This window comes from Argiope bruennichi, chromosome X1 (genome assembly GCF_947563725.1).
Source record: "Argiope bruennichi chromosome X1, qqArgBrue1.1, whole genome shotgun sequence".
NCBI classification, from domain to species: domain Eukaryota; kingdom Metazoa; phylum Arthropoda; class Arachnida; order Araneae; family Araneidae; genus Argiope; species Argiope bruennichi.
Window position 1 is genome coordinate 66,462,409 of NC_079162.1, and position 26,509 is coordinate 66,488,917.

General features: G+C 28.9%; 1 protein-coding gene across 4 annotated transcripts in view; it reads left to right on the forward strand.

Moving 5' to 3' along the window:
- Positions 1–26,509, forward strand: part of LOC129959434 (GDP-D-glucose phosphorylase 1-like) — a 49,010-nt gene that overhangs the window by 20,964 nt on the left and 1,537 nt on the right. The window contains exons 2-10 of one of the 4 annotated variants that reach the window (XM_056072262.1): positions 9,934–10,121; positions 14,527–14,622; positions 19,897–19,977; positions 21,160–21,276; positions 23,290–23,397; positions 23,479–23,535; positions 23,617–23,709; positions 24,305–24,363; positions 25,571–25,673. In XM_056072262.1, the coding sequence (XP_055928237.1) occupies positions 10,068–10,121; positions 14,527–14,622; positions 19,897–19,977; positions 21,160–21,276; positions 23,290–23,397; positions 23,479–23,535; positions 23,617–23,709; positions 24,305–24,363; positions 25,571–25,673 (768 nt within the window). In that variant the 5' untranslated portion in view covers positions 9,934–10,067. Of the gene's footprint in view, positions 1–9,933; positions 10,122–14,526; positions 14,623–18,855; positions 18,983–19,896; positions 19,978–21,159; positions 21,277–23,289; positions 23,398–23,478; positions 23,536–23,616; positions 23,710–24,304; positions 24,364–25,570; positions 25,674–26,509 lie in introns of those variants that run through there. The other 3 variants (XM_056072263.1, XM_056072265.1, XM_056072264.1) reach the window with 3 other exon arrangements.

Sequence of the window (26,509 nt, forward strand, 5' to 3'; positions counted from 1 at the left end):
TCCAAACCCAAAAATACCCAAACTACCGTTTTGTGGTCTAACTAAGCAAAGCGTTGACTCTTCAATAATGGATGAGTCTTAGAATCAAGTGTTCGGGAACTCTACAGATGTCGCGTAAAACACTCATGATTAATGATTGAAGATCGAGAACCTTTTGAGCACACGATCATTTTCTACTGTGAGCCCTACACCTTTTGTGGCCCTCTACCCCTTGGGGAGAGCAAGTCCCCTAAACCGCCCCCCGGTACTCCGAGACCGCAAAGATTTATCGGTCCTTCGAGAGATGAATTCGCGATGTTCGTGGGGAGCGGGAGCGCCAAGATTCACGGATTCGTACCTTCAACAATGAGTGACGTCACGTCAACAGAGTACATCCTACATTTGGCGATTTATCGCTTTCTACCACATGTTGATTCTGAAGTCGAAAAATACTCGCATTGCAGTGCAAGTGTTTATCATTATTTTTATTATTTCAGAACATCAAAGACAAATCAGAAGATAATTATCAATGAAATAATATGAAATAGGATATAATGAAATAAACATGAAACAGAAGAAAATAAATTTCGTGTTTATTTCATTAAAAGAAAAAGAATTAAACGAATTTTCTATTCCTTTGCAATGCATGCTTTTAATTGAGCATGAATAACATTTAGTTTTTCTTTGCGTGGGCTGGGTGAAATCATGAGTCTTGGCTTCGGAACTGGAGATTCATAGGCTCAAAACCTGGTTTTCAAAAAAAAAAAAAAAAAAAAAAAAAAAACCACGTTGTGTTTACAGACTTGGTTTATGTTAAATTTGTCTAGGATCAAATATCTTTTCCTCGAGGTGGTATGGAATCCAGGAGAAAGAGGGGTGGTGTCGCCGTTATAATCTGAGCAAGCCTTGAAATTAGCAGCTCCGTTTCATAACGGTCCTCTAATGACTTCAAAATGGAATGTTGAATTAAAGATTAAGCAGAACTCGAGAAAAACAATCGTCAAATGGAGAATGTTTTCCGAGCGTGTGAATTTCGGGTTCAGGATCGCCTTTCAGAAAATTTCTGTATTATATGACTTGAAATTTAAATTAGAAGATTACTTATTTTATTTAGTATAAAGAATTTAAATGTCCAAGAGATCTCTCAAAATTCATTTCAAGATAATTAAAAAAATTTTTTCAATAAATTCGTTTATCTCATTTACAAAGTTTTTGTGAAAAAAATATCTTTCAAAAAGTTTATGAAAAAGCGCAAAAAAGAGAAATAACCACTAATTCTTCAAAAAGAAGACAAACATTTAAATTCCAAATCTTTGTTTATTGTGTAAAATCTTTGTTGATTGTATTTTACAACGAATTTAAGAAAATCAGTGCTGACAATCAAATAATGTTACAATTACTTGAATAATTGTTTGTTTGTTTGTTTCTTATGGCACTTGCCACTGACAAGCCCGCTGTTACGAAGACAGCGATTTAAGCCTGAGGGGAGCGTCTCTTATTTTTTATAGTAGCGCCAACTAGGGCCAAGAGTATGACTTTGCCACTCACGCATCACTCATTCGCTTGCACAACCCTTTTTTACAGGAAGGCACATTCACTCATCTCACAGATAGAACAGGAAGAACAACCATGCCCAAACCGGGACTCGAACCCGAGACGCCCAGATCACGAGGAAGACGCGCTACCCCTATGCCAGGACACCGGCACTTGAATAATTACAATTGCTAAGTCATTACTAGCTGGTTCCCAGTTAATTTTCAAGACTGTCTACCACGCTACTGAAAGACAGATATGTCATTTATCAATTCAAATTTAATTAATGATTAATGAATTTGTCTGAGTTAGATAAATGAACAAATTATTATCAATTTTTCTTTATATTTAGGATATTATCGCATTGACTACATGTTTATAGTTTCATTTTTTTTCTATATTTTTTAATTTCATTTATTTATTCTGCATTTGGAGAAAAAAAAAAGAAAACAAACATACACGAATCTGGAAGGATAAATTCTTACCTCTGAAACTATTTACATTTCAACCACTCTATCTTAAGAAAAACATTTGCCAAAGAATTTCTTTTCTTTAAATTTTTAGCAACTACTGAATTTAAATATAAAAAAACTGAAATGCACAAAATCTGCGTTATGTATAGTTTCTTCTTTAATCCAAAAGAAATTTCTCCTAATCTAAATGTGACTAATAGGCATCTGTTAACAAATTCGAATTATATAAAGGATAATGATGCACTTGTTTCATTTTCCTAATTAGTTATAACGTGGGATAGAAGGGAAAAAGTTTTTAAGTACATTTTGGACTATTTACTTTTACTCCGCCAATGGATTTTTAACACATATTTTGCGATATACGAATTACGTGTAAGTGCTAGCTTAATTTAATTACATTTACGGTCCGTTTAAAAGCAAAACGAGGGCATTTGGGATGAACCTCATGATTTAAAAGCGTAATCAAATGACGGGGACGATACATGAGCCAGCACTCCTCTCTCCACTCCTTGGTCTGACGGATTTAATGTGAACCAGATCTGCTTACACTGCTGTTCTTCGATGAAAGCAAGCTACGAATCTGGAATCCTTTGATCCCGAAGACGAGATCTTACCACCATATCGTACAAGAAATTGGCAAGACAGCTAGTAACTGTAATCATTAGAGACAATTTATACCTCTCCCCCAATTAATAAACAAACGCATTCTGCAGACTTAGCTATGAAAACTATGCTATTTAGGGTTAATAATTTTTTACGATGACCTATTGATGTCCAAAATTTTTCTAAACTACATTTTACTTTTACATTTATATAAACTAAATTACCATTGAATACTTCGAATATAGAATGAGAAGTTGCCCTGTAAGTAAGCAGGTTCTCGCTTCCTCGATGAGTACAAAAATGGTATGGGGCTGTGCTGCCTGCATGCGATGTCGGGTCGTACCTCGTCAAGGCTGGTGAGAGTATGGACCCTGCACCTTTATGGGGACCATTTTGCATTCACCTCAGTGCTCGTCTATGCTGTTGCAGGGGTCCACCGTTCGTATTACCTGAACAATTTGGCATGGCTCGCTTTGTAGTTAACTTTGCTATTCTACTGATTCAAAATTTATTTTGAGAGCACAAATATAATATCCTTGAAATATTTTAATTCAAATATTCTTGATAATATAGTCAAACATTAATGAAATATTTAATTCTGTATATTTTAATATCTAACTTCATATCCTTATCCAGCTTCAAAGAATAAAAATTTACAATTTTTAACATCTCGTATCCGTATTATAGTTTTAAAAATATTATTTATCCTTTATGTTCGGCATTACGATATTTTGAGTATCAATATTGGAATTTCAGAGAAAGTGGTTTCATCATTAAGAATCAAGCATAGTCCATGAAATTTCTGTTTCAGCGACATCTTGCAAATATTAGGAGCATAAAGTTTCAGCCATTTTACTTTGCATTTTTATTTAACTTGATTTAATTCATATTTGTTACGATGAATTTTAATTTTTAATGTAATCTATTTTTCACTCACTTCCTTATGTGCCAGACTTATGAAATTTTGTTTTCCCTTGTCTGTTCTTGATGACAATGGTATATTTTAATATTTTCGGAACTAAATTATTAGTTAATCGATTAATTACGTTAAATCCATATCGGTAAAGCCGCATAGAGGGAAATTTGAGGGGAAATAAACTGATTTCAAGATTTTATATTTATAAATATTCATAAATATATTTAATTTATAATTTATTATATTCAATAATTAATTATAAATTAACGAATACAAATTAGAACTTAATTAATTTTTTTTTTAAATTCTGCTTCTCTGTACACAAATAAAAGTGAATTTTTAGGAACTGCTAATTCTCTAACAAGACGTCAGTATTTAATAAACGATTTGGCGACAATGATCTCTGTTTGGCGACATTTCACTGCGCAGACTAACATTTCGTTTTCTTTTGTATCACCCGAGTTCCTCTCTGGAGAGCCGTATACCAAGTTTTGTTGTTATAGGTCTAATGGAAGCGTAATGACATCCTTTTCAGGATAGGTTACGAGCCCTCGCCAACAATGGAGGGTAATAAGCATTTCGTATTCATCACACTGCAAGTTTTTCTATCTAACTCATAAAATAAACCTTTTAGATTCATAACGTTAGTAAATAAAAGTGAACCGAAATGCACATATATCAATGAGAAGTTATTAACGAGGCCGTCGAATGAAATTTCACTATAGATTGGAAACTACTTTCACGCCTTTCTATTTTTTGGAAATTTCAATTAATTTTTATTTCCATACTTATATTTTTATTTATTTTTAAATTTACAAAACTAAGTGATGTATATTTGTATCATATATACATATTCTTTTTTTTAATTAATCCTAAATCTATTGATAATAAAATTTATTTACTACTATTTTGTCTTAAAATAGAAAAGCAGTTGAATGAAAAATTTTGATTTAGCAGTTATAATTTTCAATTGATTAAATTTAAATAAAAATTTAAAATACAAAATTGGTTTTAAAAAATTATTTTAACTATATTCTTTGTACTTGTTTATATATTCTATTTACGGAATAGTTTGTCAGAAACTAATTACTATTTAAAAAGCAATAATATTGTATTGGATTAATAATTACTTTAAAATATTTTTCTTAAGCATATTTTTGGGGAATTTGTTTTTATTTAGCGCCCTCTATCAATAAAATTAATTAAAATGGTAAGGAATATTATAAGAGTTTTATTTAATTGATCCGAAGTTTTTTTTTTTTTTTTTTTTTTTTTTTTTGCATAAATAGACTTATTGTTATTTAAAAATTCAAATCGTCTGCCATTGCTAATAAACAGTATTTATCAAAGCATCAAAGCAGGTATTATAATATTTTCATTCAATTCTCATTTGGGATTAGATTAATAGATGTTCCACAGATGCATATGCTTTTATAATTACCAACATTTATAATATATTTAATCGTAATTAATATCCTTTAATATATTTAGAGATTAATATTTTGCTTAAATATCCATCAAGCTTTCTCTCGTATATTACAATGGACTTTCTATATGTATCTAACAAGCTGATTTAACAAGCTGGGATTTTCTGCTTATTTGAAAAATGCTGATTCATTTCCCTGTAGTGTGTTCATTTTGGGTAAATAAGTTTAAACCATGTCATTTTAACTTATTTTCCACTATTTAAAAAATTCTTGATATTTGCTAATTAAGCGTTATATAATCTAAGTTGCTATTGTGCATCCATTGTAGATTTGATGGCATCTATACAATTGTACTGGCAAGACCTCTTCAAGGCAGAAAATGCAAGTTTAACTGCTATGCATTCAAATTTCGGCAAAAAAGTCAGTACATCAGAGACAAAATATTCCCCTTCCCCCAAAAAATATTTTTATTTCAATAAAATTAGTATTATCTACAAAAAGAGCACCAGAAAAAAAATCTTGCGTTCTTCAAAAGATTATATACATGTGATAAAATCAATTAATTCCTACTGTGAGTCGTGTGAAAATTAATATTTCTCAAATCTCTTAAGATTCAATGATTGTAATTGTAACTTTCATTATCTGGAAATAAAATTGCCAACACCATTAGATTCACCGGTTTTATTTCGGTTATACCGGTTCTATTTACATTACGAAAAAAGCAAAACAGTCTATTCTTCACAACTGAGCCTTGTGTCCCATAAAAATATGGAAGATAAAAAACATTTTTGCTTTTAAGTCTCTGTTATTTTTATGTCTTTTAGCATCATCATAAAGAATTTGAATTAAAAAAAAAAAATGCTTGGATTTTTATTTTATGATTCTGGCTGAGCTTCTTCAACCCATTCTAACCACCTCTAACATGCCAGCCACTTTTTTAATACCTTCTTTTAAATTTTTCTTAGAAGTTTAGGATGAAAAAATATCTTAATATATTGAATGATGAAAATGCACGTGTTACATAAATAATTTTAAGAAACATCTGAGTTCAAATAAATAAATGAATAAAAGCAGGAGCGTTCTCAGCAACTCTGATGAAGAATTTGATGTAAAATTTGATACAGGTGTCCAATTTTGAAGATAAAATCATAAGTCGAATTTCAAAAATCTATCTCGTATCCTTTTTTCAGTTGGAGTTTTTACATGCACATAAACAATCAGGCACAAAGATACACTTTCTGTTGAATTATTTCGTATAGAAATAAATAATGCCGGAACAGACTTTATTTCACTTGTTTAACTCGTTTTGTTTTTTAAGTTATTGTATTCATAAACAAACATAATGCTTTGTTTTCTTGTTCTTTTCCAAAATTGCGAGATCAAATTTTCTGAAGATTATATAACTTTCGCCTTGTTCATTGCGTTTTCCAGTTATCGTGTGCAATTTCTGGGTAACCAAGAAATTATGAAAAGTAAATTATTTATGATAATAAAGTTATTTATAATAAATTAAAACTAAAAAAATTCACTTAAACTTTTTATAACATGGTGAATTTTTAAATGAAAAACATATAGGTTCATATTATAAAATAGAAAATGAAAATAGATAGGCAGAAAAAATATTCTAAACTGACAATCTCGGATTTTCATATTTTCTTGTTCATAAAATGTACCAATTTTGGAAAACGTGCATAAAACAATTGATGTAAATAATATGTATATATATGTATATTTCAAAGCTTCCAAATAATAAATACAGGACGATACATAATCATGGAAAAGTTTATTTACACACTGATTGTTATTTCATATATTATTGCCTTTCACAGTATTCTGTTGAGTCGTATAACATTCCATCATAATACAATAGAATGAAGTTTAAATTATTCATCATTAATATATAAACTTTTATAACTTAAAATATTTGAAATCAAAAAATAATTCTTTGCGTTTGCCTTATTTTATAATAAGTTAAATGTGTTAATATAGTTGCACATTAGAATTCCTATCTCAGAGCTATACCAATAATCTAAGAAATCAATCTTATTTAAATCTGCTGTAAAATGATAATTTAGGAAAATGTGACCAAAAATTAAAATACTTCTAAATATTTTTTTAAAAAACTAACTATAAAACATTAAAAAAATATCTACTCTAGGAAAGGAATATAGTACTGAAGATTACTAAGTTTACAAAGAAAATTCTTGTTTGAAATTACTTTGTCCTACATACTTCCAAAACATTCAAAGGATGAAGAATGTCGAATTATCATAAAATCATATTTCTACAGTTAATAGGTATGAAGTGAAATCTTTTGAGAAACATCAAAAAATAAATTTAGTAGGAATAAATATTCCGAAAATAACAGTTTAAAGAGAAATCTTTAAAAACATAGATAACAATCAGTTATAGAAGCAATCCGTTCAGAAATTTTCATAATTAAAATATAATTTAAAAATTCCGACCATATATAGACGAAGCAAACAGTAGTTGACTACCCCATTTTTGTTTGAATTTTCCTTAAAAAAGAACAACAATTAATTCTAGAATGAAAATACTGAAGATACTTAAAATATTTCAAAATTAAACGCATTTAAATTGTACTACATTGGAATTCCTTGGGAAAACAAAATAGAAAAACAGCACTAGCAAAATAAGTAATCATCAAATAAATAATCGTGATTGTTAAATTGCAAAAATTTTGAAAAGCTTATTTAAAGAAAAAGTAGGAAAAAATTTAAAACAGCTTATAAATATTTATTTCTGGTGTGTATAGACTGAATGACATAAGTAATAAGACTTGCGTGTTTCCAAAGCACAAACAGAACAAATTAATATTATGCTTTTTTTGTTTCAATATGAAAATATTACAAAGAAATGAAACTTGAATAAATAATAGAGTTATTCATAAAAATAAATTACTCGAACATTATTATTCAGCAATAAATACTCGCAAAAAAATTGCTTATATTAAAAAAAATATTAATACATTTGTCCATTTCTTAATATTTTATACATTTTATATATAATATATTAAGTTTCTTTTTTAGTTATTTACGCATTTTTTTTGAAATTTAATTCTTAATTTTTACATGTAAATTCCAGTTTATTCAATATTTCCTGAGACGAAAGAAAAAATTTTTTAACGTATATCCTTGTTATTTTTCGAACTTTCGCATCAATGTTCACGTTCTGACTCGAGGGAAAAAAATGGCAGGTGGATTTCAAAAGCAGCTGCCTGTTGTTATCCGCGCTTTGTATATTCATCTTTTGTTTCTGAAGCAGACTAAATATTGCACTCGTTGTTATTAAATAAGAAATGTATAAATTACGCTGAATGTAAGAACTCTCTTCAAATATACTTTCAAATCCTGTGTTACATTTTACCTAATGCTACATTTTATTATAAAAAATTATTTTGAAATAAATATAATTCTATTGATTATATATTCAGATCTCGTTAACTTAAATCGTGGGTTCTTAAACTATAGATACCCACCCCAAATATGATTGCTGTGTATAAATTTTTAGGCTCAAAAACAAAAACAAAAAACTTTTTTAATCAAAAACTTTGAAAATTTTTATTTGATTTTTCAGCATTAAAAGATGAAAATGATGAAGAATGCCGCCATTTTTAAGATATAACCTCATAAAATGAATGGTCTCCTCCTCATTCCTTATTACGTAAAGATTTCCTTTACACACACACACACACACACACACACACACACACACACACACACACACACACACACACACACACACACACACACACACACACACACATATTTCTATGTAAATGCTTATTTCGGGCCGTGAAAACACTTCACAGCCAAAAATGGAATCTCGACACTTTTTTTGAACAAAAGGGTACTGAACGTGGGGAAAAAAATGCTTAAAAGGCAGTAATTCAAAAGAATTATACTTCTTTATTCGAAATCGTAACTCATGTAATACAGATATAAACACCTATAAATATAGCGTTACCATAATTTTTTTTAGTAGAAATCTGAACACGTCGGGTATCAAAGAGTTTTGGAAGAGACAAAGTACCTACAGTAAAAAATTTTAATAATCTACCAAATATTTTCTTCCGTAGAATCAGCACAAAATTCGAAAAAGTGAAAAAAAAAAAAAAAAAAAAAAAAGATTCTTCGAAACAACTGAACAAAAATAATTAAAGAAAGTCATGCTAATTTAAAATTTTTCATGAAAAGGAACAGTAAAATAGGCAAATGATTATTCGCATATTTTATTTTTCTAAATAACTTCGTAATTAGGATGCAAAATGAGCTGTCGCTGTTTAATAGTGTTATTGTAATCTATCAAAAACAAAGTTGACAGCACAAGGATAGTTATGCAGCGTGACAGCAAACCCAGTTAAATAATCCTATCAATTTTGAGTGTATAAAAATTAGCTGAAATGGTTTAACAGGATTTAGTTTTACACATTTTTAATCGATAACTTTTGAGTTCAAACTTTATTATAAAGAAAGTTTTTTAACTTAATGAAGGGCTTTCTGTTGTCTTTAAATGCATCTTAACACTTATTATGCCTTTTCCGGCGGTTTTGCTGCTTGTAGCTTTCTATGTATTGACAAGTTGTCATTGACTTCAGTGAGGAATATCTAAAATCCCTCAATGGTATACAGATACATTCAGAATAATAATAATAATAATAAAGTGGAGAGATTTTTATAATTTATAATTTAAACATTTTTAAGGGATTTTTGATGACATTTTATTGTTTATTTGATGACATTTTATTTGTTTTATATTGGCAATGAGCAAAAAAAAAAAAAAAAAAAAGCAAGCTTTGAGTTTCTATTTCAAATAAATAAACGTACATACATCAATTCCTGAAGAGTCTATTTAAGCATATAAATAGATTCCAATAATAAATCAAGTTCTTAATTCCATTTCATATTTAAAGAATACCAACTGACGATGGAATATTTTATAAAATAAAAGTGTTTTTTGCAGCCTTTCACCTTTCTTTCAGAGTACGTGAATACAGAAAATATGCAACCGTTCGAATTAGAACAAACTGCCTAACAAAGCAGGATTCTAAAAATCACATTTCTGGGGGCCTCTTTCTGTTATCTGGGCTGTTGATCGTGAGGGAAAATCAACAACATGCGAGAAGACTCCCTTAATGAGCGATGGAATGTGTATCACGGAGGTTCAGTCGTAAGTAACCTCTTGCAGGGTTGTAATTTGGCATCATTTATCAGAAAGTAATGAACAGGTATAAGCAAGAATTTTGATTCAGAAACTTCTTTTCCTTAAACATCAGAGTTTATAATTTGATCAAAGACGTTTTAAACGCTTCTTTCCCTTTTTTCTTTTTCTTTTTTAGTGAAATAACTTAACTGCCGAGAACTGTAAATCTCAGAAATCAGCAATCGTGGCCCTAAGAAAATCAATTATTGTGAAACTTCTATTCTTCTTAATTATAATCCGGGTGTAGACAAAATTATTGCTAATCGGTTTCCGCCTAATCATTTGGGAAAAGACTACAGATTCTCATTATTTTTCAGGCTTGCTGTGTATTTAATGATGTTAAAAAGATAGTTTTCTGGTTTTCTTCTACTACTGCTGTTGAGCACGTTTTATACTCGCACTTCAGTTACCAAACTTGAACGGGCCTGGTTAGTTTCAACAAACTTTTATTAAGTTGCTAACAGGTTGGAAAGTAACTTACAATTTTCAATTTCGATCGGATAAAGAAATGAGGAAATATAATTTTATTTTATGTATGTGACTACGTGTAAGAGAAATTTTTAAAAAGTTGATAAAGTATATATATATTTTTTAATTTTTGCGTAAAATGGACTTGAAAAAAGAGCAAAAATATATCAGTTAAAAACCAAAACTGTTTTGAAAATTAGAAGAAATTGGCTAAAAAGAACTATAATGAAAATCTTCTAATTTAAAAGTTTATCCAATGATTTCGTCAAAATTTTTCATATAATTAAAAAAAAATTTACTACCTAGTTTCTGAGCTAAGAAATATGCTGTGTATCTATCCAGTCTTTTAATACTGTAATTAAACCGATAAATAATATGAAATTTTCATTTTTTTTTTCCGATTTACGAAGCATTAAAATAACTGTAAAATCTTTTTAAATGCTTATTTATTTTTTATTGCCTATATTTATAATCCAAGAACTGCAGGGCATAATGAAAAATTACTATGCCCTATTTGGACAAGAAGATTAGATTTTAATCATAAAGTTTTCTATAAGATTATTTTATCAAAATTTAGGTTTTGAAAATAAAAGCATTTAGAGATGTAAAATAGAATTGAAAAGTAAATTATGCAAATATGAAAATGAATGTAACTTTCCAAAGAAGGAACAAAGAAACAAAATTCAAACAATTTTATTCAAAAAAAAAAAAATGCTCAGAAATTAGAAATATTGAATAAAAATATTCGACATTTTCGACAAAAATCGACTTTTTAAAGTAGTCACCTACCTTAAATAAAACGATCCGAACTTTAATTTCTAATAAAGTATTTTAATTTTCAATAGTTTTTTTAAATTCTAATAACTCCTTAGTTTCATTTCAATGTAGCATCATTGAGACCTTTTTATGATCATTAGAATCATTATGATTCTAATGATCATAAAAAGGTATCAATGATGCTACAAATACATCAAGATTCTTATTGTTAAGAAGTAGAATCCTGCAGAAATAAAAAATTTTTTCTATTTATTTAGGTTGAGTCTGACGTAATTCAGATTAATTGCATTAACTCGAACCAGGCCAAAGGATTTCGTTTTTTTCCCCACATTAGTATCGTTTGTGAAAGAACTGACAAATGCGAAAATAAAAATGAATAGATTATAAAAATAGTGTAATCTTTAACATATTTTAAAAACTTCTGAAAAGTTATAGTCCGAAAGCGAATATCTTCAGCTTTTTCCACTTAGTCCTATTCTAGCGGAAAAAAAATTCACTATATTTTATTGATTCTACTACTCTTGTTTCGACACAAAAGGAGAAAACTAACTGAATAAAATTAAAGATGGATAAAAATAGAATAAAATCATGCATGAATTAATAATAAATGAAATAAATCCTTTAGTTCGTAAGTAAAAATTTTAAATATTTATTTAGAAATTTCTTGAAATGCTCTCATGTCCATAAATTAAGGATAATGCAAGTTCAGGAAAAGAAAGAATCACAAGTAAAATAAATGTGACTTATTTGTAAAGCCTATTTATTAAACAAAAGGTAAAGAGCAAAAAAGATGCTATATGTTTGATATCATATTGATAAAAATTGCGAATTTTTGCTCCCTGGTGAAATTACAAAAAAAAAAAAAAAAAAAAAAAAAACTATTTACAAAAACCAATATTACAGGGTTGGTATAATGGTTAATACATAGTATGTCTCCCAGACGATGCAATACAGTCTGTACAACGCCTAGGCATTCTGAGTACCGAATTATCAATCTGATCTTGGGGAATATTACACCACTTATCAAGCAATACCCTCCGAAGTTCCGGTAGACATATAGGAAGTGGTTGACGGGCTGCAACTCGTCGACCAAGTATGTCCCACACATGCTCTACTGGATTCAAGTTCGGTGAGAATGCTGGTCAGTCCATACGGGTGATATCCTCCGATCGAAGGCATTCGTTTACGATGTTTGCACGGTGAGGACGAGCGTTGTCATCCATAAACACGAATTCTGCGCCCATGGCCCCCTGAAACAAACGTACATGTTGTTCCAGAATGACGTCCTGATAGACTTGGCCTGTCATGGTTCCAATTTGAACATGCAGGTCAGTTCTGGAACCCAGAATAATTTCTTCCCAAACGAGCAATCCTGCACCACCGTAACGGTGTTGTTCAATGATGCTCTCTTGGTGGTAACGGGTACCTGGCGCTCTCCATATGAAAGTCCGGAGAGAATCAGACTGCAAGCTATACCTGGACTCGTCGGAAAACATCACACAGGCCCACTGTTGCGGTGTCCACAATGCATAATATCTACTCCAGGCTAACCGCAGGCGACAGTGAGTTGCAGTAAGTGGAACACATCTGACAGGCCTACGAGCATATAGACCAATCTGCCCTAAGGTTCTGTACACGGTTTGCCTTGAAACTGTCGTACCAGTGGCTGAAGAGAGCTGACGAGACAGGCCTGATGCTGTGCTCCGTCTGTTTCTTCTGGCAGTAACTGCCAAATACCGGTCCTCATTCGGCGTTGAAACTCGGGGGCGGCCTGTGCTATAACGGCTACTCATATTACCATCATCTTGGAATCGTTGCCAAAGCCTAGAAATGACCCTCTAGGCGATTCCAAGTTCCTCGGATACTTCCAGCTGGGTACGCCCACATTCCAGACTGCCGATAATTTTACACGTAAAAAATCACCCAAATGTGTCCTTTGTGTCATAACTATGCGGTTATTGCACTGGAGGGCTTATAAAGCGCTTGCGAACAATTTTACTTCTTTGCCTGTATTCCTTATACATTACTGTCTTACATTCTCGTCATTGTGACGTACTATCGGTGTCATTTGGTGGCTTCCTGCAATTTGCATATGATTTTTGAAGATGTGTGTAGTCATTTTACGGGTGATATACGTATTTTAGAGTTCGATTTCCATGTGAATCTGAATTATCCTTAATTTGTGGACATGAGTGTATATAAATTCAAGATAATTTGCTGTATACTTTTTGTCACACATATCAAAGAATTTAAAAAAAATATATAAACCATGAAAATTCTGTTATCTCTACTTAGATTCACTATCCATAATTAGAGAAGACCAGGTCTAAATTAACTTTGAAGTATTTATGTATTTAAAAATAATTGTCAAAACTAAAGGCTCAGTCCCCCAGTTCCAATAGCCTGTGCGTTTCTGGCAGTTTTATTTTCATATGAAAGCATATGATTCCTAGATATGTAAACAATTGTCGCCTGTCTCCTTACCCCCATTTTAGAAAGAAATCTCTATAGCACAATCACTGTACATTCTCTATGAGAAAAAACATGGTACAATGCCCCACCAGCAACCACTGCACCGATTTCGCGAGTTTTACTTTATTTGAAAACTGGTTGCATATAGATCGTCATCAATGGTTATCTGCTCCACTCCGCTCACTTTTTAAAAAGTTATTGCAAAATAAAACCTAAACATAGTCCCCAGATTCAACAACTTAACCAATTCCGCCAATTTTATTCGCCACTTTCCAAGCATAATTTACATATAAAATTATTCTACGTTTACAGCTCAAGCTAAATTTAAAATGGTACTTTCATTTGGTAAGATAAGTAGTTCTAGTTAATGAAAGCTATTCAGCATTACTTAATTAATGCGAATAATATGATGGGACAATAGCTTGTCGCCAAAGACTTCTAGTAAGTTTTTTAAATAAAAAAATCTCTCTTCTTACTTCTTTGCCCGAAGTATTAAAAATTATTGTAATATAATTTTAAAAAGCAATATTTTCCAAATGTTTTCAAAGTTAAACATATTGCCTAAGATAATGTTAGATTAATGTCTCATTTTGAAGCTACACGAAGGTTATTTAAAATGGATTTTGCAATTCTAACTCTTGACCACCTTCTTTAGTATTGTAGTCGTACTTACGCAGTGGCGGAAAGTTCTGATCAGGATGATATTGCTGGGGTTAGGAAGGGGAACACAATGGACCTGGTGAAAGAAAGGGTAAGTAGGTGATTATTTCACAATGAGATATTTTTTACATTAAAATGATTATTTATTCTACTAAAATATTAAAATCTTGAAATATGGGACGCCGTTTGATGTGATCGTTCGCTATATATTATCAAAATCGCTTGATCCAGAACAGGCGTATTCAAATATATGCAAAAATATTTCTTTAATGCGATCATTATATCGTTTAATCTTATCAGATTTAAAGAAAAGATTATCGATCGATGCTTCATTGCCAACCAACATTGGCGACTGGTTTTTGAGGAATTTCTTCTTCCACATGTCAGAAAACAATGTTATTAGCACAATATATTTTACTATATCTGTATAATGTTATTCAACATTCTGAATGCCGGACAATATCGTAACAATGTTGTCGAGCCTTTTGAACAGGGAACTGTGAATCATTTTTCCTATGGGATAGGATTCATTTTCTTTTGTCTAGAACGGCCTGAACTGGTTTGAAATCTGTTGAACAGCCTTAAATAATTGTTAAATGCGATTGAATTATAAAAGAAGCATGGAATGAAAAGAACTGATTTGAATATTAAATACAAAATTGAAACTCTTAACAAGCATAACAGTTTACCAAAGTGAGTCATTGTAATGCTGCGGCGCAGGTGAAATTTTCACAGCAGTAAAAATTTCTGACTGAGTTATCGTTTTCAAAATTTTACAGTTAAAAAATTTTTGAGTTTTCGTGATCAGAACAAAGCAATAAACGCAGATGATTCTAATGGAGACAAATGTTTTGAAGAAAATTCTTCAATGAACGTCGAAGTGAGTCAATGTTGAAGTAAATGAGAAAATTCCCACAAATTTTAAAAAACGATATATGTATAAACAGTATATAAGTTAATTGTTAAGGAGTAAATGTCGCTTGATGAAGCATGCATGATACAAAAGTCGTTCAAAACGAATTACAAGCAAGTCACTTGGACTTAAAGCCACCAAATTTGAACGTGTAATTACTTCTCGTGGTGTAAATATTCACTAAGAAAAAATTTTAAAATTTTAATCAAAAATTAATAAAAATCTTAATGGTTTTTTTCCATAGCTTCGAAACATATCGCAGTAAAATAATTTTTGCACCAATTTAAAATTTAAAAAATTAGTTTTTAGTGATACCAATTTTATTTTCGTAGAATTTTTGAAATTTGAGAGGTGGGGAAGGAGATAGGAATGCAATTCAAAATTCCAAGCAATTTGGTAGATTAAGCTTTGCCGTGGTTTTGTTTTTAAAACTGTAAATTTTTGTCAAATTTTGAATCACTTTTTTAAGGCAATTGTCAATCTGTCTCTTCGGGAGTAAGTGAGGTAATAACTCGAAAAGGCAGATTGTTAGATGAGTGGAATTCAGTATATGACCTTTAAATCGAAATTGAAGACTTTTGGACAAAATTGGTCGATAATTTGTCTATGGCAGCCTTTTCTTGTGTTGTGTGGCACAACTCAAACCCATAATACGAAGGATAAAAAAAAATTTGTATGTGGTCTTGACACTGAAATTATAGATATAGATCAAATTTTGAATCCAATTCGTGTATTCAAATTGTTCATTCAATCCCCAGCAATATGCGATGAAAGGTAGAAGTGGCTCGTTTCGGTATCAGAAGTGGTGGATTCCGAGTTCGAAACTCGATCCCAATGAAGAACCATCCTATTGCGCGCTAAATACAGCATCGAAGGCTAAACATCCTGCCGCTGGATAGCGTGGGAATTTGGAGAAGGATGCTCACTCAAGTATTGTCTTTGTTATCTGATGGCGGTTCAAATTTCCGATGTCCGCCTTAAAATAACCTTCGGGTTGCTTCGAAATGTAATAAATATGACCAAAATAGTATTCATTAATAAATGTTATATAAAAATTGCTGAAAAAATTACTAGAATTTTCATTCTAAAAAAATTATTATTATCTCAATTTCTGAATGAAATCTTGTAAAAATTAAACTTCAAAAATAAGACTCAGAATTTTTTTTTTCCAAAAAAATAAATAAATAAATAAATAAATAAAATAAATAAATAAATAAATAAATAAAAATAAAAAAAGTCTGCACTAATGAAAGAAAACTTAGATTAACAACAAGCGTAAAATGCTTCAAAGCAAGACTAATGATTTAAAAAAAAAAAAAAATTAATAACTGAACTGTGTTAATCTGAAAAGATATTCACCTAAGGAAGTGAATAAAAAATCTTTGGAATATTGATAATTAAAAAAAAAATCATTTCTCTTCTTTCCCCCCTCTGGAAAACCTAAAACTGCTATTCTAGTTGAAAGATTTCGAGAGTTTTATTCAAAGATACTGCAAATTAATTATTGCAATAAACTGTAATATGAGTATTGATTCTATTATATTCCGAACTATGTGACCCAGAAGATATATGGAGAATTAAAAAAGCATAATTTTAATTAAAAGAAAATATATACGCTCAAAGAGACAGCTCGACAGACAGAAAAGGCATTTACGGACTTTATCCAAAATTTGTCAAAATTCAACAATTTTAGCAATAAAAGCACAGACCAAATTTCATCCTTTTATCCTGTAGCATTTTTGCATTATTATATTCTTAAAGACCAACTTAAATCGAAAATTTGAATGGAACGAAAGAGGTCGAACAAGTGACAATGCATAACAATTTCGAAATTAAATTTTAAAGAGATAATATTTATAGATTGGCATGTCAATTGTAAACTACATGATACAACATGCACGATACAAAAAATGTTCAAAACGCTTTACAGGCAAGTCATTTGGACTTAGAGCTACCAAATTTGGCACTTAATTATTTCTTGAGTTGTAAATACTCACTAAGAAAGACTTTTCAAAATTTTAATTACATTTTTAATAAAAAAATAATAAAAATGTTAATATGTTTTCCATAACTTCGAAACATATCGCATTAAGAATATTTTTACACTAGTTAAAAATTCTAAAAGTTAGTTTTTAGTGATACCAATTTTATTCTTGTACAATTTTTTTTAATAATTTTAATAAATTTTTAAAAATATTTTAAGCGTATTTAGCAATAATATTTTCAGTGTATTAAATATTTATACCTATGCGCTTTACGAGGACATGAAATATATATTTTTTGTGTGTATTTTATTGCTGTTGTTCAATAAACAATACATTTAAAAACCAAAATAAAGATGACAAATCTAGCTTAACCTGTGGTGGTAACATTATAAGCCAGTTAACAACTTCCGGAGAAGAGTGTACACTTTTGTCTAGTGGCTTTGTTACTCGGCTACGAACCCTAACGTTGCGAGTTCGAACCTCAACCTGCACAAACCCTTTAAAGGGCCATTTTTTTCTAGTCATATTATGTAAAAATATTTTTCGGCTTGAAATTAGAATAAGAAAAGGGATTCATTTAGCTTATTAGATAAATTTAATTTGATTAATTAATTAATTTGGTTAATTAATAATTAAGTAACAAATCAAGACACATCATTTTGTTTGAGATAAAGAACTGAAGCATCTAAGTTTCTGACTTACTAAAAAAATTTGTCAGAACTTATGCCAACCTACATAATTTCATACAAAGATTGATAAATTTGGTGGGAAGCATACTTCCCACGGCCCTAGAAAAGGTTAAAACATAATCATGCAATGTTTCAAACGCAAGGTTCGAATGTCCTTAAAAATTCTTTCGACCATTACAGTACTTTTTCTCACAATGTTGCGTATACGAGAAAATAAAACTTCGAGATACAGTTTGGCAACCTACATCTAAATTTGTGGAGTATATAGCGACAAAGGCTGTTATTTCCGGGAATAACTGTCCTTTTATACGTTTGAACTTGAATGTAAACAGTATGGGATATAATGACAAAATCCTTTAACAAGTGTATTCTGTGAATAAATAACTGAGACACGACGAGTGATACTATGAGATAGAGATGTAGAGACGAAAACTTGTGTACAACACAGAATAAAGTATTACATTTTTGTCAGAATTTCGATTTTCAAATAAAATAACTGGTCATTTTATGCCGTAACATATATATATATAAGCTATTGTAAATATTTTACTTTAGTTTTATATTTTTGTCATTTTGTTGCAAATCTTTCATTTTTAAATCTGATTGTTTCGTGATCTCTTTCCCTATTTTATGCATATCATGCATGCAGCATTAATAAGTTCTTGGATCATTTAGTAGATGGCAGCACGTGTTGATCTCTTAAACAAAAATTAAAGTTTGTTTATATATGTCATCTTGATTGCACTCACTTTGTAATCTTGTGCAGTGATTTTCTTTTCAGCATTCAGACTGAACTATATTTTATTGTGAAATTCATTATAACTCTTAGTAAAAAAAGTTATCAGATTTTAATAGCTTCGATTTGTGAGTATTTTTTGAAAGAGTACTTTTGCAACTTTTTTTTCTATTTTGTAGCATTTCTGAACTATTTGGTGCTGCTATCTTTTGGTGAAATTTTTAACAGAGAAGCCAGATTTAGAGTCAATAATCTATCTTGCTTAACGTTTTGTTTATATTTAAGCTCAGAAATATCAGTCTTTCTTACAAGTCGGTACTAAGGACATTCATGTTTTGGTTTCTATTAACTACTTTCTGTAAATTTTTGTGGTCTCTAAAATAGTTATAGACCATTTATAACCCTCTTTGTGATTAAATATGTAATTTCATAAATTTATTTGATCATCCGTTTTACATATCATAACAGGAAATTTTTTTCTTTAATGTTGTTTGTATTTATAGGGCCAATTGCATAAGTACATTTCTGTATTTCTATAATGCAATTGCCTTAAATTTATGTTCAGAAATCTTATTTAATTAGTAACCATTGGGTTGAGAAGGAATAATAGCAGCTTTTTGTGTTATGATCAGCTATTATGTATAAGCATTTATCTAGCTTTGCTAATTGAAATAATTCCTTTAATTAAATTAGGACCTCATTATATAATATTGTATATGATAATATATAATTAAGGGAAGCATGGAATTATTTCCATTGTAAAACAATTCTGATTAAATAAGAGATCTATTAATATACTTATCTCCCTTCTTTATGCTAAAAAAAAAAAAAAAAAAAGATTTCCGTCACATGTTTGCTTGATATTAATGCATTAAAATTTTTCTGAATATTTTTTGCAATGATCTTGAAAGAAACAGTAAATATTAGCAAAATTTTTAAAAATTGCAATTTTTTATATTAAAATGGATATTAATTTATTGCATCTCAATTTTTAATGAATGATTTAGTAATTATTAATTTGTTAATCAAGATTATTTTTCAGGAAATGACTGAATCTAGTTTGCAATTTTCTTATTCTGAAGATGATTTTATTTTTGAAAACAGATGTGATAAAAATTCATTGGTGAGCAATGAATTTACTTTACATTTTTTAAATTATTATTTGACTTTTAATTACAAATGTATATTTATTTTTCTTTATGACACTTTTTATATATTCTTCAACTCTTTTGCTGACAAATACAAATTTATTTGATATCTAAGTGATTTCATTTAATTAAAACTTCTGAAACTTTAGAAGTTTTTTTCTATTTTGTTAGCTTATTGCATATTTTACCATTTTTATAATTAAATCATGAATCATACTTTACCGTGAATTATACTACCACAATAAAACTTAAAATTGCCCAAAGACTAAATAAATTAACTAAGAGTGTGGAGATAAAAATACAATCAATAACTGATATTAAGATTTACATATGATGTGCATTTTGTTTGAAGCAAATTGAAGAAAATGAGGTACAAGTATACTATTTCATTTTATGCTCCTAAACAGGCTTATCCAATAATGAAAATAAATAAATAATGATAATTATAAAGAAAATAAAGTAATGATAAAATCACTAAGTTGTACACTTATAAAATATTAGAGAAATCGCCATTTGCTGCTCAGTTAAAGTAAATGAAATGATGTTCTTTATTTTATTTTTTTATAAACTAATAATTATTAGTGTTTATAAATATTAATACCGAATTGAATAAATTTTAATGATGAAGATTCAAGGTCTGGGTCTGTACTAAAACTTACACTGCTTTTTTGGCAGACACTATATCACACAAATATAATTTTAGTTTTAACTTGTAAATACTTGATTTTTTAAAAATTGATTAATTTTTTTTAACTTTCATTTTTTGAATAAACTATGGGGAAAATAATTTTTAAAAATTTTATTTTGATTTAAGTGCAGTTTATAGTTAAGGAAAAATTTGTTGCCAAAAGGCAACACTTAGCTTTACTTGAATTGCAAATTAGTACAGTATTAAAGGAACAAATATAATCTATTCTTGTTATATTACTATAAAATACAGTAATACCTAGATTTAAACTTGTAAATAACAATATAAATAGTAAAGCAGTTACACTTCTCAGTTTTTTTTCTACTTAATTTTATTTTAAAATTCTACAGAAAAAATCAACTATTTTATTTTGGAAAATAAATGCTTCAAAATTCACTTGCTTTCATTTAAATTTTTTTTTAAAAAAACATGATATTAATTGTAATTAAAAAAAAATGTTTATTTACAGTTTGACCAGTATTTGAAAACAAATTGGGAAACGAAGATGAATAATGGCTGTTTCAGATATCAGTTAAGAGATTTGGAAACTAAGGACCTTCAAGGAAAATATAATTTTATTGTACAGGTAACATAAACATACATCAGAATAAGTAGAAAAAACACAATATATATATATATATAGTGAGAGAGAGGTTGATTTGTCATTTGAAAAAAATGGAAATTATCTCTATTTTTGATTCATATCAAAGATATAATCAAATAATTAATTTTTATGTAGTGTAAATTTCAGCTTATGCACTGTTATTTCAACCACTGTATGTAAAAAAACCATAATGAAAATCATAGTTAAAATAACATATTTATAGATAAGCAGTAAACAAACAAAAAAAAAAATATGGAAACTGGATATATTTGTACAAATATATAACCAAATTTCTATGGAAGCAGATTTTATTGGTATCACCTATATAGAATATAACCAGCATAACAATAAATCTTGTGAATGTAGTAGCATATATTATAATGTGTCTACAATAAAAGATTATATCATCTTTAAAACAGGATAGTGAATCAAACAATAAAAACATATTTACAAGCAAGATAAAAACTTAAATATGTGGTAATAGACTGTAGCAATTTTGAAATGAACAAGCATTTTTTGTGAGATGCAACTGTCAGTCAAAATAATGCAATTCTGTAAAAGCTTTCCATATTGAGGTTTTCCTGTGGCCTAACATGGATGCCTAAGACACAATCAGTATATTTTACTTCCAGATGCCATCAGTAGATTGGCAAGGAGAAACAGTGTCCAGGATATAGTATTATTTCCTAATCTTCTCTTAAATTTGTGTTTAAAAAATGCCTTAAACACACTACTGATTTGTCTCCATGACATGCCTGAGACACCTATACTCCCTTTGCTTTCTGCCTAAAGTTTTTATACCAGAGATTTCTTCTTTCTTTTTGCTATCTATAAAATATTTCTGCCTTTATAAAAACTAAGAAGTAACTGAATGATTTATGAGTTCTGTTTATTTAAATTATACCCCACACACAAAGAATCATTTCTGATTAGAGTTGCCATACAGAGAGCATGAAATCTCACAACTTAAATTTTCACATATTGCTAAAATAATAACATTTGACTATATTTAATATGTAGCAGGATCTCAAACGTAGTGAAATGTTGGTTGATTCTTGAATCCTTCGTGCACTGAGTCTACTATCTCCAGGAAGCATGACTATTATTGAAAGTGCAAGATTACCTCTTGGCAAAATAAACCTATTTAGAAGCATATTTGAGAATAAAATCCATCCTAGGTATTCTGTGGATTATTGGCTATACCTTTTGAAGTACATAATGCTCTACATAGGGAATCAATGCATATCATCCTGATAGAACATGCATTATAAGTCATAGTTTTCAAATTTTTTAAATGACGTTAAGATAATAAGATTTATACTAACTTATGTATCTCAAAAAACAATCCATTGTTACTTCAAACTAAATGGATGGATCTTATATCATAGTGGTTCTATTCTCACTTGTCTAGCACATCTAACCAAGTCTATGAGTCAAGGATTCATGATAAAGGAGATGTATGGCATCTTCTGGTGATCAAAGTTCAACCATGAAGCACTTAGAAATCATTCCTATTATTTCCACAAAACATCCTTCAACATTATTACAATAATTCCCAATGTTGTGCAGAATTTAGAATATCAAACATATTGGAAATATAGTGCAACATCCTATACTAAGAGGGATTTGACTTCGCTTTCGTTTGGTGAAAAGCTGTTTTTAAAGTGAAACCAGTCTGTGTCATTTGAAAGAAATCCTACCCTATCTAACCTGACTGCAGTGAAAAATTCATTGCTGGAGCACTCACCAGGTTTTGAAAAATGCTAGTTAAGAGTCAGGTTGAGGATACAGTCTATAACATATTTATCAGTTATGCGTCTGAATCCTGTGGTAAATTCTATCATGTTTGCATATTATTACTTCGCTGATTTATATGAAGAAAAATGTTGTACAGATATTGCAATTATTTAAAAAATTATAATTTATATTGGTATTTATGATAGTTATTATTTATTAAATGCTTTTCTTGTAAAATCATATTTGTGATGTTTACAGTTAAATATCAAACGAGCAATAGAGAGACGAACTCCACAACTTGTTTCTGATATCAGCATGCCATTTGATAAAGACAAATTCCATTTTGGAAAAGTGAATGAAAAAGAAGTAATTTTTATTTGAATTCTAAATTATATTCTAATTGAAACTGTTATAAACATCAAAATAAGTAAGTAAAATTTTTTTCAGGTTCTTTTTATGATTCAACCTCAGCACTGGTTTCAGTCTAAACCAGAAAGTAATGTGGTAAGACTTAGCATGGAAACTTATATCAACTATATTTTATTATTTATGTTTATATTTATCTAAAATGTGCATTCATTACAGGAAACCTACAAGCATGCTTTGATTATTAATGTGAGTCCCTTGGAGTTTGGCCATAGTTTGTTGGTTCCTTGCATTGATAGGTTTTGCCCTCAAGTAAGTTCCAAATTTTGATTACATTTCAACTATCCAATCATATTAAATCATCAATTCAAACATATTAAATTAAATGTATCTTTGTATTAAATCCAAAGACAGATTTTAGGGAATAAATATATTTCAAACAGCAATGCATTTCTATTAACATTCAATTTGAATATACACCAGCAAATTCTAAATGAAATATACCCAATTTACCCTCTCCTCTTTTTCAATATTTTTTGTTGATTTTTGCAAATACTTTCTGATTCCAATGCAATGTGATGCTTTTCAGTATGTCAGTCGATTCCGAAATTTTGTAATATTGTTCTAGACTCCTATCTTTCAATTTTTATTGGATTATTGACAAAGTGTACATCTTAAAGTATGACCATTTCATTATCCTGTTAAAACTTGAAAGCACATGCATTATAAATCATAGTTTTCAAACTTTTTAATTCTTAAAATGATGTTAAGATAATTAGTAAGATTGATACTAATTTATCTGTCTCAAAAACAATCCATTATTTATATGTCTGAATGTAGAAAGGTAATTGTTGATTCCATTTTGTATGAATATTTTAATTTTAGAGTCAATAATTTTATTTTACAGGTCTTGAATTTTAATGCACTTAGACTTGCAGTGGAAATAATGCTAATCAGTTTTGACAGGTATACTGTTTCATAGTTCCTTAGAATGTTTTATATAAATTTTACATACCCCTAGATTATAATAAAAAATTCAGAAATGAATATTTGTTGAATTTATTTCAAATTTACTAGTAAATTATTAATAAATATTTTATAAAATCGTTTTTAAACATAATTATTAAATTTGAATAATATTCTAATATATTTACTTTAATGATATTCAAAAGTAAGATTACAAATTCACTAAGTTTTCTTTCAATAAACAAAGGTAATTATCATAATAATTTGTGTACAAAAAATAGCGATTGTGTTGTAAAAACCAAAAAGGGAGTTAATTTCCAGTTTTTGATTCGACATAGCACATTAATATTACAGTGGCATAGTAGAAATAAATGGCATCTGGGATATAATATAAATTTTTTTTTTTTTTTTGCACTTAGTCACCATCAGTGGCTTTGCAAATTTAATATGTACTTTGAGTATGGCATTACTTTTTCACATTTGCATATTTTTCTTCCAAAAGTGATATATATGTACTAATGTTTTGTTTCCATGGTGCCCGGGCATCTATATCCTCTTATCTCCCCCACACACTCTGGTCGCTATGCCTCTATATTATTATTTGTTTAGATTATATCATTTTAATTGATTTTTAAATTTTATGATAATTTCAATCATTTATATATATGGCAAATTTGCGTTGTAAATTTTGGAAATTAAAAAAACGGAAATAAAATTTGCTTCAGAAAAATATTAATAGATGGATCAGTTTACTACATAATAAAACTTTTAATAATTTTTTCTTGACTGTTTTGATAAATCAATTAAATAGAAGTAAATAAGTTCATTTTCATCAAGTTCAGTACATTTAAATAGATATACACAGGACAGAGAGAAAAAAATATATATCACTCATGTCCCAATTTTCTGTGAAAAAAGTAGGGTTAGTTTATATTTCACGAGAACAAAAATATTTTGCACTTTTATTTTGATCTGACACATTAATATGAAGAATAAAAAGATCTCAGATTTTTATTAATGAAAGTTGCCATGAATATTTATAGAAAAGTTTTAGGATTAAACTTTTAATAAAACAAACTATTGTTCATCAATTGTGTAACTAAAACTTTACCCTTAATAAAATCCTTTACAAACTATTGTTTATATATCTAAAAAAAAATATTTAACATTCATGTAGTAGCAGAATTATTATATTTTCTTATTACAGGGATTTTCGATTAGGCTTCAATAGTTTAGGAGCATATGCATCTGTCAATCATCTTCATTTTCATGCTTACTATTTGAAGCACAGATTATATCTTGAATCTGCTGTAAGTAAAATATTACTATACATTTTTCTATGTATATAATATGATGGATAACTTGAGTCTGTAATAAATGAAATTTAGACTTAAAATTCTTTGAATTATAAAACATTAGGTCTACAATGTGTGCTCACAATGAATTATTAATTAAAATATAATTATTTTATTATAATGTAATAAAATATTAGTAATTCATTAATTCTTCTTGTTACATTGACCATAGCAGGTTCTGCAACATAACTGTTTTATGTTAGATTTGGTTGAAATTTATTATTTCTTTATTATTTTTCACAGTAATTCAATACATTAATTTGCAAGACTGGAAGTCATTAATATATAACTATGGTTAATTTAGGAAGAATCTTGGTACTTTTGTCTTTTTTACATGAGATACACATAAAATAAAATCATTTTCACATGGATACTAAAATAATAAAAAAATTAAACTATATTAAATCATATGAATGCTTACCTGAATTGCCTGAAATTTGCTCCCCCCCCCTTTTGTCACTCATTCCTGCAAAATACTTTTCATACTTGCAATACTTTTATTTGCTAAAATATTTACTGTGTTGCAAGATGATTATTACTAGCTCATTTTATCACAAATATACCAAGAAAAATTAAATAAAAGAATAGAGAAATTATTTTGATATTATTGTTTTCAACTTATATACTTGTATGAACTACAGATATTTAATTAGAAAATGCATAGTTTTTAAAAATTTTTTTACGGATTTGTATAGTACAAACTAACAATTAAAATGAATTTAATTTTTATAACATATTAAAAACTAAGAAGACTCTTGTTTTTAAATCAATATTTACTCATAATTTCTCGA